The sequence below is a fragment of the Epinephelus lanceolatus genome, chromosome 23, assembly GCF_041903045.1.
Source record: "Epinephelus lanceolatus isolate andai-2023 chromosome 23, ASM4190304v1, whole genome shotgun sequence".
Lineage (NCBI taxonomy): Eukaryota > Metazoa > Chordata > Actinopteri > Perciformes > Serranidae > Epinephelus > Epinephelus lanceolatus.
This window is the reverse complement of record NC_135756.1, coordinates 33,272,844-33,285,082: the sequence shown is the minus strand read 5'-3', so window position 1 is coordinate 33,285,082 and position 12,239 is coordinate 33,272,844. Positions and strand designations below refer to the sequence as shown.

Sequence of the window (12,239 nt, the reverse complement as noted above, 5' to 3'; positions counted from 1 at the left end):
ACTGCCCATTGGTTCGACAGCCCATTGGTTCGACATCCCATTGTTCCGACCATATTAAACTCATTGTTCCGAAGTCCGTTCCGAAATCATCATGACGCCCTGTGGTTAAGGTCTGGTTAGGTTTAGGCACAAAAACCACTTGGTTAGGGTCAGGAAAAGATCATGGTGTGGGTTAAAATGAAAAAGAAAGTGACAAACACATAAGCCGTGAGCCTGCTCCGCCTCAAGCCGGTCGCGGCGCACCATACGTCCGCCGCGAGCCGTTCAGCACCGCGGACAGTCGGACTAATGGGATGTCGAACCAATGGGCTGTCGAACCAATGACATGGATGTCTCTATCCAGAAATTATGTTACACAAAATAATCCACAGACCTTGTTGTGAGCTGTTTCATGTAGGCAGTGTTGGGCTAGTTACTCTAAAAATGTAATAAATTACTCATTACTCTTCTCTAAAGTAATAACATTATGTTACTTATTACTTCCTTCCAACAGTAATTTGTTACGCTACTCATTCTATTAGCCTACTTTTCCGTACACTCCATAAAACTGGTAATTGAGTATCTCCCCAAAATTCAGATGTATGCCTCTATGTGAATGTCAGGGTAATCCCAGGTAAATGTAACAAATGCCAGATAAAGTGTATATGATTTTTTTTTCTTAAGTTGCCTGTGACCAGTACTTTCCCAAGGCTCTGCCTGAATTATGAGTCACTTGTGGAGCAAAATTCCATCCACAACATATCCAGCACAAGCTTCATTAATTTTTTATAGCTGCAGCTGCCCAAGAGTTAAATCCAGTTTTGGTTGTTTAGCCGGAGTAGGGCCACAGCCACCACTGGTGGAGTGTATTTCCTGGAGCTCCACGTTGTTGTGCTGTTGGTTGTAGTTGGTGTTTCAGATCAGAGACCAGAAAAGCGTTTTAGCATGTCTACCTGCAGAAACAGTGTTCTTGTCATCTTTCTACCCGAGAAAAATCTAAGTATAATGGGAATATTTTCAGCCGCCAAGGTACGCGTTTCTATCTTCCAAACTAGCTTGCTGCTTTGTGACGTGCCTGCGCAGCATGACGATTACGAAAATGATGCCACTGATGTGATGTTGTATTTCAAGTCAGTAGTTGGGTGATAACAAAAGTAATGTTGTGATGAGTTGTTTGGTTTTGGGGTAACTGTAATTTTATTACTAAAATTTTATTGGTAAATAGTTACACTACTTGTTACTGGAAAAAGTAATTCTATTACTGTGCTGCCCAACACTGCATGTAGGAACAATTTTCTTTCTTCCGCATGCTATATCACCACACATAGAGAAGCGTGTCTACTGCAAACTCTGCTAGCACCACTGAGCCAGTGGTGTACTTCATTTTCACTGGGAAGTTGGAATTTGCAAGTATCCAGTCAGGAATTTCAACTGGAATGCCCCCCAAAAGTCAGTGGGACCTTACAAACCAGACCTCAAAATCCAAGATGGCTGCAACAACCATCAACAGAAGTCAAAGCTGTGGTAATACACTGTTTATTAACACTTCTGTCTTAGATGGGTCCTATAAAACAGTTGTACACACAGTCCAATCCACCTTCTATGTGTGGATATGTTGCCACAGTGTTTGTATGCGCAAAATACAGCGTAATGCATTGTTAGCAATTGGTATTGCAGTAGCTAACCTGGTGGAACTGGTTTTGCCAACATCTTGGTTTTCCAACTTGTAGAACTGAAACATGGTCCATCCTCCGAGGTAAATGGAATGCAGCATAACTGTTACAGCTCAGCTGAGGATGCCATTGATGTTTACATCTCGCACTGTCATGAGCACAAGCTTCTTGTTCTGAGATGACACCCTTGGTATTTAGAATAAGTGCATTTGAACGCAGGTGCATACAGTCAACCAGAATGCAAGAGGTTAAGTGTTTGACACTCCAAATTTTCTGGCAGAGGACCCTCAAACCTCCCCCCAATGCTGAAACAAAACCTACAAAAAATCGTTCCTACATGAAACTGCACACAACAGGCCTTGTTGTGGATAACTGTAGATAACTGTTTCATGATTTCTGGAGACAATGCTGTTGAGTTTTTCAAATGTATCATTTTTGTTGCTTTGAGAACCACAAGCAGAGTACCATCTAGTTCCATTATATTGGGGAGAATTGGCAGACATCTCCATCGCCGATATCTCCAACACTCAGCAACTCACACCAAAAAATGTAGACGTTAAACAGCACTGCATGTAAGAGAAAAAAATATGTAGTTTTGATTGTTGGGGTGAACTGTCCCTTTAAAATGTTTCTAAAGGCTATGTTCCTCTAAAGGCTCTGCAGTCAAACTACCCTGATGAATCTTTCATGTGCCGTGCATCCAAGTATGCCCACAGTATGAGGTTAAAAGTATAAAAGTGGACTTAGGCCCACATATTTTACCAGTCTAAACACAACCAGCAAAGGTGACATATAATAGCACAGCTGCCTGTTGTAAGTTTGAGGTTCCTGTGGAGAAACCTAATGCAGTGCCATACAGGCTGCCCTACATGCCAGAAAACTGTGACCTGCAAAACTGCAACCAGAAGCTCTATAGCACACTCTGTTGGTTGCTTTGTTGGTCCACAAAACAATTCCCCACCCCTCAGCGGCCAGTTTTTGCCCTGGGAGGCTTAAATTTGGCATAGAGGTCACAGCTTTTGTTAATTCACACTTTTTGTTGATTGGTTTTTTGCTCCTGCCCCACAGGCAGGTCTTTGTCATCTAAAACCATGCAACTCTTCCTGGACCAACCTTTTAAACTTTTATGTTGGTGATAAAGTCTTTCATATTCATATACAGTATATGACAAAAAATGGAGAACCATTGCAGGGTGGGGGGGTTGATGCTGAACAACTTCTTGTTTTTCTTTCCCAACTTTGCTCATGTCTGATCCATTCATGTGTTAACATATGTTTGTACATCAAAATGTCCCTTAGGTGTAGTTTAGTACATCCCCTCTGTATATAAGGGTTCAACGCTAAGTTTTTTTTTTCACTTGCCTGGTCGGGCAAGTTGGTCAGAGATCTACTTGCCCGAAGTTAGTTTTTACTTGCCCTATAAAAATTGTTTAATTTAAGCGGCTGCAGTTATTTTCATGTTATGTAATCTTTATTCACACTGTATTTATTAATTAAAACAACATATGTCATGTATTGTAGCTTAATTTCTACACAAATATGACAGTGTCAGGGCTTAAAGTGAAAAATTTGTCAATCATTCTCCGTCTATAATTTTGCGCCCATGCCCACCTCTATTTATTTTTCACCCCTCTCTCCAGTTCTGCTGTATTAACACTGGGTTTAATATACTTTGCTTCCATCTCTTCCATCGCAGCGGTGCCTGGACAGCGTGACGTGCGTGGTTGTGCTGCTGCCGTGGTCCTGCCAGATGCCTCCTGCTGCTGCTGCCATCCATCCTGGAAGAGGGATCCCTCCTCAGTTGCTCTTCCTGAGGTTTCTACCGTTTTTTTCCCCGTTAAAGGGTTTTTTTTGGGAGTTTTTCCTTATCCGCTGCGAGGGTCATAAGGACAGAGGGATGTCGTATGCTGTAAAGCCCTGTGAGGCAAATTGTGATTTGTGATATTGGGCTTTATAAATAAAATTGATTGATTGATTGATTGATATCTCTGCCCTGCTCTACTCTACTTCAATGCTACTTAGCTCTCTCTCTCTACTCTATCAGTAGACTACCACATCCACCTGTTGCACAAACGAACACAGCAGTGTTTCCCCTAGGATGGAGTTGTAGCAGCGGAGGTGAAGCACACGCATGAAAAATAATTTTCACATGCGTGAAACTTTTTAGTATGCTTGCAAAGCACAGCCTGCTGGGATGTTTCTATGTATCTACTGGCACCAGAAGGGCTCTTTAGGACTAAGTACATACAGTACATGTGTGCACAGTATGAGCAGGTGAAATGTCTGTCTAGCTTACATATGAGGTGTCTCAAGATTTAGGAACATACAACTGTATTGAATATAATAACAGTAAAAAGTCACTTGACATGCTGCTGTTTTGTGCAATGACCTATTTAAGTGCTGGAAGTTGTTATTTACGTGACAACGCCTGAACGCAACACAAGCTCAGCATGAGTGCCGCGTTTGTCTGTGCGTAACATCAGTCTGTTGATGTTTATTTACACAGTGTCCATAACAATAACAAACTGCACCGGGCTCGGGGTCAGGTTTGGTCAGGAAAATACGGCCCGAGCCGCTCTAGCGTGCTCACCTGTGTGTGTGGCGGAACTCCGCCGTGCGCGATACAGAGAGCAGAGGAGAATTGTTAACGCGTGACCATGTAGAGACAGAAATGACACGATGGCATAACACCATAAATAGTATGTTGTTATGTTATTATATGAAGCGTTCGTCGCGCAAAATAATATCAATGGGGGCTGTGGGCAGGACATTGTTACACAGCTGTGCCTGTGACTTCAGGCAGAGAGACCGCTGCATCAGAGCAGAAGAGCACGTTTTAAAATACATTTATTTTATCAACTAGTTATTAACTTTTACTATTTTTAGCAACTTGCCCGATCGGGCAAGTGAGTTGTTAGTTTACATGCCCGACCTTGAGTTTTACTTGCCCCGGGCAATCGGGCAATCCTTATTGTTGAGCCCTGTAACCAATAGTATCCTTATATTTATTTATTTTTTGTTTTGTTTTGGTTTGGTTTTTGTTCTTTGCCTCTTTTCTTTTGTTTTTTGATAAGTATCTTTGTACTTTTACTTTTTCTTTTTAAAATCATATTTTCCATAGCACATAGCACATAGCAATGGATTTTTGGAGCTGCTCCTGCACTGTAATTTGATAAATCTCTTAATACAAACAAGCCTTTGCAAATAAATACATAAATAAATAAAGCAACGCATCTGACAACACCTCATTCTTTCCACATCTGCTTGAAGGACTAAATGCACGTTCTTGTTATGTGGAATATACTCCAAAATGTATCTGAATCAGAATCAGAATCAGAAATACTTTATTGATCCCTGGGAGGAAATAAAAGTTGCCCTGTTTTAAAGCCTAGAGAATTATAGAAGTTGAAATAACAAGTATAAAGTATGTGTTAAAGCATGCTAAAATATGTTAGATAATTGGAATGGAGTTAGTCTACTCATTTGCTACATTATACCTAGAAAAAATACCTGAAACTGTCCCACACAACAATAAATATTTATTAAAGATACTTTTGGCAAGTAGCAAAATATACTGTGTGGAATGACTTGAAAAAAACGTACTAAATATTGGGAGAAATGGATTGTGTATAAACACCATTGAGACAAGTGTGACACTGTATGCAGAGATGTAAGAGAAAAAAATGTACGGTGATTTGACCTTGTAACACCCGTGATGACCTCATGTTCTCTGTTTCCTAAATAAAAAAGTTCAAGAGTGGTGTTGGTCAGAATAAATAAGGATACTGAAGAACAGTTGGGCCAGTGTCACAAAGAATTATTGTACCTAGAAGTTCCTATTATACAGTTGCAATGTAATAAAGAAAGGACTTAAAACTGAACCCAGTGTGAGGTTTCAGCAGATTTAATGCAGTGGGCACCTTCCAAAGGAACAGGTGAGTTGCAATGAAGGGATAGTTACACTAATAGACTACTACTAAGAGAGTAATTGCAGAAGATACCCACTTGATTTGTCTGTCTCACAGTAACTTGAGTTGAACTTTGGAGTATATTTTTCCACAGAACAAACACTGTGGACTTTGTTCTCATTAACTCAATAACTTGGAAATGTGTTACAGGAAGGGATTTCCTAACTGCCAGTAGTAACAGGAGGAATGATCACAGCCTGTTTCAGTGATCATATGGACACCTGAGTATTGTCTTTAGATACGAAATAATATTAACCTATCCTTTGGACTCTAAAACACAGCTACTGTCATTCCACTTTGACGGCCCCTTTTCCTCCGGAACTGTGCTGTGAAATGAACAATGTGAACTCAATAAAATAAACAGGCATGACATTTTGGAATTGATCCAAATGAACTTTGAAATACACGATCACATTTGTTTAATTTGATGTGTCAAGAACACCTTTATTACCCAATCAAATTATATAAAATACATTAACAGAGTAAATCTGTATATTCTTCAGAAACAACACAAGAGTGCACAGGTATGGCAGACATCCTTTATAATAAACTGGAAAAGAATATGCTTTATCTTCTCTTAGCACTTCACAAGGCAAAATGTGTAATAGATAATTAAAGAACAATTTAATTTACATTGACATTAGTGAGGAAAGTAAAGATGAAAGCCTTTGCAGATTAAGCATTAAACACACAGGAATGCAGATGGGCATCTGCTATAATTGTAAAAGGTTTCTGTAAAGCTCCATGAAGCAATATTTTAAATCAAATGATAACTCCCCTTAATGATAAAGTTTTAGTTAGTTTGTTTTTGTGCGCTCACTGTTGACTGGACACTTCCTGTCCAGGATCAAACAGTGAGCCATCAGCCCTCATGTCTGACAGCAGATGCCAGATTCCACTGATGAAGGCAACTCAAAGCTGATTTCATATTTGTGTGCATCAAACGACAGCGGAGGAGATACCCACACACCAATATTACTGGGCAAAAAAAAGCCACAAAAAGGTCCACAGGCTGAGATCAATGCAAAATAAAAATCTATTTATGTAAGACATCTGTGCACAAAAAAAATGTGCTCAAAGTGCAAAAAAGGAGTGAGTAAAAACAGCAGCAAACCTTTCAGTCCTTGACTATCATAGTCAAGGACTGAAAGGACTGGAACTATATTGCATTGATTTCAGCCTGTGGACCTTCTGTGGCTTTCTAGCCCTGTTACATTGGTGTGCAAGCATCTCCTCTGCCGTCCATTCTTGTTTGTCTATTGCGTCGACGCACACAAGACAATTATTTTTATTGCATCAAGTAGGTGCAGTTTCACAGCAGCCCTAAGACTTGGCAATATTTTTGTTCAAGCACACTATTTTGGAGAACTTAACAGAATGGCCATTCATACATCACATACCCTATACCTTAGTTATGATTAACAGGATCAGTTCCAGGCTGGTTGCACACTAACAGACACATCCAGTGGTCAACAACTACTTAATGAAGCTTTACTGCCATTTATTATTTCTGATACAAAAACACAGCAGATTTTAAAGTGCAATCTTTTCTCCAATTTGCTGATGCTCAAACATTCCCAGTAAAACCCAAGATTATCAACCTTTTCATTGCTGTACTGTTGCTAGGGCAACAACTTTGGTCCCTGTTTACTTCCTGTTAGCTATCAAGGAAACTATAAAAAAATTATAGTTTCCTTGTCAGCTACTGCATTAACAAATACAAGGGACCCATTTAGAAAGTTCATGTTGTCAAGACTGAAAAGGTCTGAAGGCCAATTATTCCTATCGTCTTCGTCTTCCTGAGACCGTGCGAAAGCCCTGTGGTTATAGAGAAACGGATAAATCAGGGTCACTCACACAAAAACTGCACAAATGACTTGTTTACTGAATTGAATAATGAGAATGAAAATGGTACGCACCTGTCGTAAGCCGGAGCAAAGAGCTTACATATCTGATTCTGTGGAAATAAAGAGAAACATGTTGAGAACCTGTTCTTTCTAGCACCACACATAAGGACAGTGTAGATGCTGCAAGTGCACAGTAGTGTTTTTTTCCACAACAACTGAAATTACAGCCTGAAACACATGCTGTACTTGTGACATATCATCAGGGTAACTGATAAAACAGTTCATATTTTTTCAGTAGTCTAATTTAATCTAACAGAGTTAAGTATCTTAGAACTTGGTTGGTAACAGTGTAACAACACAGAATAGAAACTTGATTTTTGATTTCTAATTCTTGTTTTCAGTCCGGTTTAGTTTCAGTTTCCAGAATGGGTTTGCTTTCCATGACAGTGAAATCATGGATGCTTAATACACTTTGTCCCCCCGACAACAAAGAGGACAGGGTTTCCTCTACATGTAACTGATCGTGGCGCACTGCCACGGCAAAATAAAAGCCGCCACGCCTTCAGAATGATGTTTTTTTTTCCAGATGTTAAAACAATGTAAAGTATATTGTATGAATGGATATATATATATACAAATATCCCTTCGACCACAGCCTTCTAATCAGTTTATTCTTAAGTCCAGGTGGATTTGTGTCAAATTCATTTTTTTTTTAATTTTGAAGAATCAAATCAATCAAATTTTTAAATTTGAAGAATTTCCCATGAGGCGTTATTGAGATATCACGTTCACAAGGATGGGATGGACGAATGGATGGACAAACAACCCGGAAACGTAGTGCCGCTGGCCACAGCTTTGACAGGTGCGGAGGCATAAAATATTCAGTTTTAATTATTTTTTTATATAATATGGGGGGTATCTGTAAGGGGCAAAATTTATTTAGTTCAGAATAGGTTTTCCAAAATTCAAACTAAATATTTACTGTATATTTTTATTGTATTTTAGTTAATTTTGTAAGCACACAATATTGTTTCAGTTAGTTTTATTTTTTTTCTAAAGTCTTAAAAAGTTAATTAAAAGTAGTAACAAATAGGGCCCGACCAATTTATCGGCCGGCCGATTTAATTGGCCAATTATAGCCATTGGAGAATAATCGGCAATCGGCCAAAAGTTGGCCAATTGACGCCGATGTTAACACGTATTTTCATCACTAATAAATGGGCAGGGATTATGGTGTTTTACTTAGAAATGATGTCCTACCTCTGTTAAATTGGCAATAATAAGAACTCTGGTACTGTGAACATACATGTGAATGTCTTAATTCATATAGACTTTGCATGATTATTTTACTTCCCAGAGGTTTACTGCCTTTATGCACATCATATTTTTGATTTATTGTGTGTTCAAACTGTTCATATGCTGCTTGTTCCACACAATTTATGATAATAAAAGTATTTGAAAATAGTAAAATGTTCTTTCTTCAATTTATATCTTTGTAACGAGTGTTTGAACTATATTTAATCCATCAAAAGCAGGTATTTTGGGGGTTTTTAAATTGAAAAACATAAAAATTTAATCAGCCGACATATCGGTTATCGGATTTTTTTATTACATGATATCGGAATCGGCATCGGCCCCAAAAAATCCATATCGGTCGGGCCCTAGTAACAAACAGTCATAACATGGAGCTATTGGGTGAGAGAACATGAAAAAGGTTATTTATTTTATCTTATACATGATATAGTGATATCGATATAATCTGTATTTCTGTCAATATTATTATGAAGCAGATATAGCTGTATATGATATACAGTATGTCATATCTCATATGTATATTGTGTAGTATAGTAATGTCGTGGCATAGTGTAATGTAAAGCATGTTGTAAAGTGTAGTAGTGTGTGAATCATGGCTACGTCTTCTCATTCTAAAATAACATACTTACATGGTAAACCTAACACTCGTGGTAGACAGTAGACAGAAAAACCATCAGAGACAGATACATACCCCACTCGAAATTTTTGGTCGTTCCCATATGAGTCACTTTGCAGGTGAACTGCTCTCCTTTGATTGGGGTAAAGCGCACATGTTTGGTTAGGTGGTAGTGCCAGTTCTCTTCGAAGGCCAGGTCAGTCTGGTTTCCTCCGAGATTCTCCTTTCCATTCTTGATAAGCTCGATGGTGATTTCTGGTGGGTGGAAGCCGCTCACATGACAGATCAGGGTGTTGGGTTTGCCAAACTCTCCTGGTTCTCGAGTGTACACCTGAACTATGGGTAAAGCTACCAAGAAACAGAAAAACGTTCACACATGTACAGAGAGGATTTGTTGAAAATAAAGCTGTCACAAACTAATGCAGATTCCATTTACATGCTCAATTCAATAAATTATAGCTCCCTGTGTTGTAGGCCTAGTAACACCAACCAAACTGATCATAATATGACAATAACATGTACGAAATAACCTGGTGTGGTAGGCTTTTTGTTTAGGCAGTGGCCTCACACACGCCAAAATTAACAAGATTTCACCACAACGTTTCCAAAAGTGATGTCACTTTTTACCAGACTGACAGCAAAATTTGAACTTTGACATATTTACTTTTCTTGTAAAAATAAAAGGTTACATGTAATTCCAATACTAAATCTAAATGTTTAATTTAAATCTAAACATTGAATCTAAATACATACATAAATTCTAAATCTATATCTAGCAGTGTTAAATTGCCTATTAGCTAAACATTTAGTTTAACCAAGCACATAGATTAACAATTTAACATTAAGATTTAATATTTATATTTAACATTTACATTTAATATTTATATTTAGATTTGACATTTAAATTAGCATTGAGATTTAACATTGGCATTACATTTGATGTGTGTATGTGTGTGTGTGTGTGTGTGTGTGTGTGTGTGTGTGTGCGCGCGCGTATAATAGCGTAACTTTGACAAAGTTCACAATATTGCTGTAAATCTGGTTAAAAACCATTTTTAAGAAACCAAAGCACTTTTGTAATCATTGTTGGGAGCTAAATGTGGTGGAGTGTTGCTGTTAATTTCAGTCAACAATCGGCGCGCCGTACACACCGTCACAGCGCCTCGATTAACATGACCTTTAAATTCAAGTGATAGTTTAGCTCTATTCTGACACACCGCTCAAAAGTTTTCCTTTATTTATTTATTTTCTTCACATTTAGAGTAAATGTAGACACTTAACCATACAGGCTACCTATTGTGAAAACCCAGCAGCCTGGTCTTACCAGCCATTTTAGGGCCCTCAGTGTAGTAACACTGCGCCATTTGATAATATCTTGGTAGGCTACTTATACAAATACAGTAGATTACTTACCATCTTTAGCCATTGACGGGAGAAGATACAGCAGGCCAACGAGAACCGCGGAGACGACTGCCTTCATGATTTCGCCTTTAGTTGGTCTCTATAAGATAATGTAATATTTTTGTATAACTAACTGCTTCGCTATCAAAAACGAAAGTAAAGCGACTGTTTTTCAGTGTAACTGCGAGGCCAGCCAGAGAACGCTGCTAACCCCGCCCACCGGAGGTTTCGGCCTCTTCCTTGGGAGAATTCTAACCAATGGAATAATCGAGAGGTTTTGTTACTAGGTAGAACTTACCCCGACATGTTGCTGTCTTTCTGTGGCGCAGTTTCATCAGACTCACTCCATGTTTGTTTGACCTGTCTGGAAGTTGCCAGTTCATATGTTATGTGGTGTTTTAGTGCTGTCATTCCTCACGCACGAATGACACACTTTATATATTCTAACATAAATTCAAATACTAACCAGGAGGAAATAAAAGGTTAAGGTCTCAGCTGTATGTTTTGATGTACAATAATACTTTATAAAATTAGGTGATTTGTGATTATGTCATGTACATTTGTGCAAACCAGCCCAATCACAGGGTTGGTTGGCACACGTTTTATTGGTTGGCACATTTTAAAATGCTATAGTTACTAAAAAATTAAGAAACTATTCAAAATGTTTAACTCAAATATGATTAAGAAAATATTAACATTTAATAAATAATGTGCCCATTTTAAAAACGAACCAACATTTTAAGCAATTCATCAACAGGACTAATTCATTTTTGCCAAAACAATAGGAGCGAAGTCAGATAATTTGGGACATCAGGTAAAATGGAACAAATAAGGTTTTAGCAGCCAGTCAGCAAACATGTAACTGATTTCTTACTACAAATATGCTTAACATTAAACAATATTTTTTTATTGGTCTGAAATGACCAGGATGGGCAGAGCAAAGAGTGAAAAGTGGCAAGTGGCATGTTGATTTGTTATTTTTGGGTGATAAAAGTACTGCAGTTAAAACAATAGAGGTTTTAGGATTTTGCATTTTATTAACTGTTTGTCTGACAATCAAAATATTTTCCATGTTACACTTTACTTGTTATGGGAAAGGGGTTTGAGTGAGTACTTCATGAATTCAGGTAAAGTAGAACAAAAAATTAAGCTAAAATTAGACATTTTTCTGAAGTGACACCAGCAGCTTTTAGGCTACCAGGTGCCAAAACATTATTTTGCTATTGTGTGTCACCCTGTCAAATTACATGACATTTCTCAGTATTTTTGATACTTAGAAATATTGAAGATGATGCAGTGAGTCTAGGGGCATAAATATAGACAGTGCAGGGCAGTGCGGTTGCACTGGGGCCTGTGGGGTTGGGAGGCATTGGCAAATGATTCAGATTATACCTGATACACCATCAGTTACACCTGTAACTGTAACTATTGGCTGGTATCCC

At 38.4% G+C, this 12,239-nt stretch overlaps 1 protein-coding gene across 1 annotated transcript; it reads right to left on the bottom strand.

Annotated features, from left to right (window-relative positions):
- Positions 1 to 6,033: 6,033 nt before the first annotated feature.
- LOC117249454 (beta-2-microglobulin-like) lies at positions 6,034 to 11,019 on the bottom strand. Its single transcript, XM_033615125.2, has 4 exons — positions 10,810 to 11,019; positions 9,472 to 9,744; positions 7,539 to 7,576; positions 6,034 to 7,437 (listed from the first exon to the last, which is right to left on the bottom strand). The coding sequence occupies exons 1-3, from the start codon at positions 10,874 to 10,876 to the stop codon at positions 7,563 to 7,565; spliced, it is 354 nt and encodes a 117-aa protein (XP_033471016.1). The 5' UTR covers positions 10,877 to 11,019; the 3' UTR covers positions 6,034 to 7,437; positions 7,539 to 7,562.
- Positions 11,020 to 12,239: the final 1,220 nt, after the last annotated feature.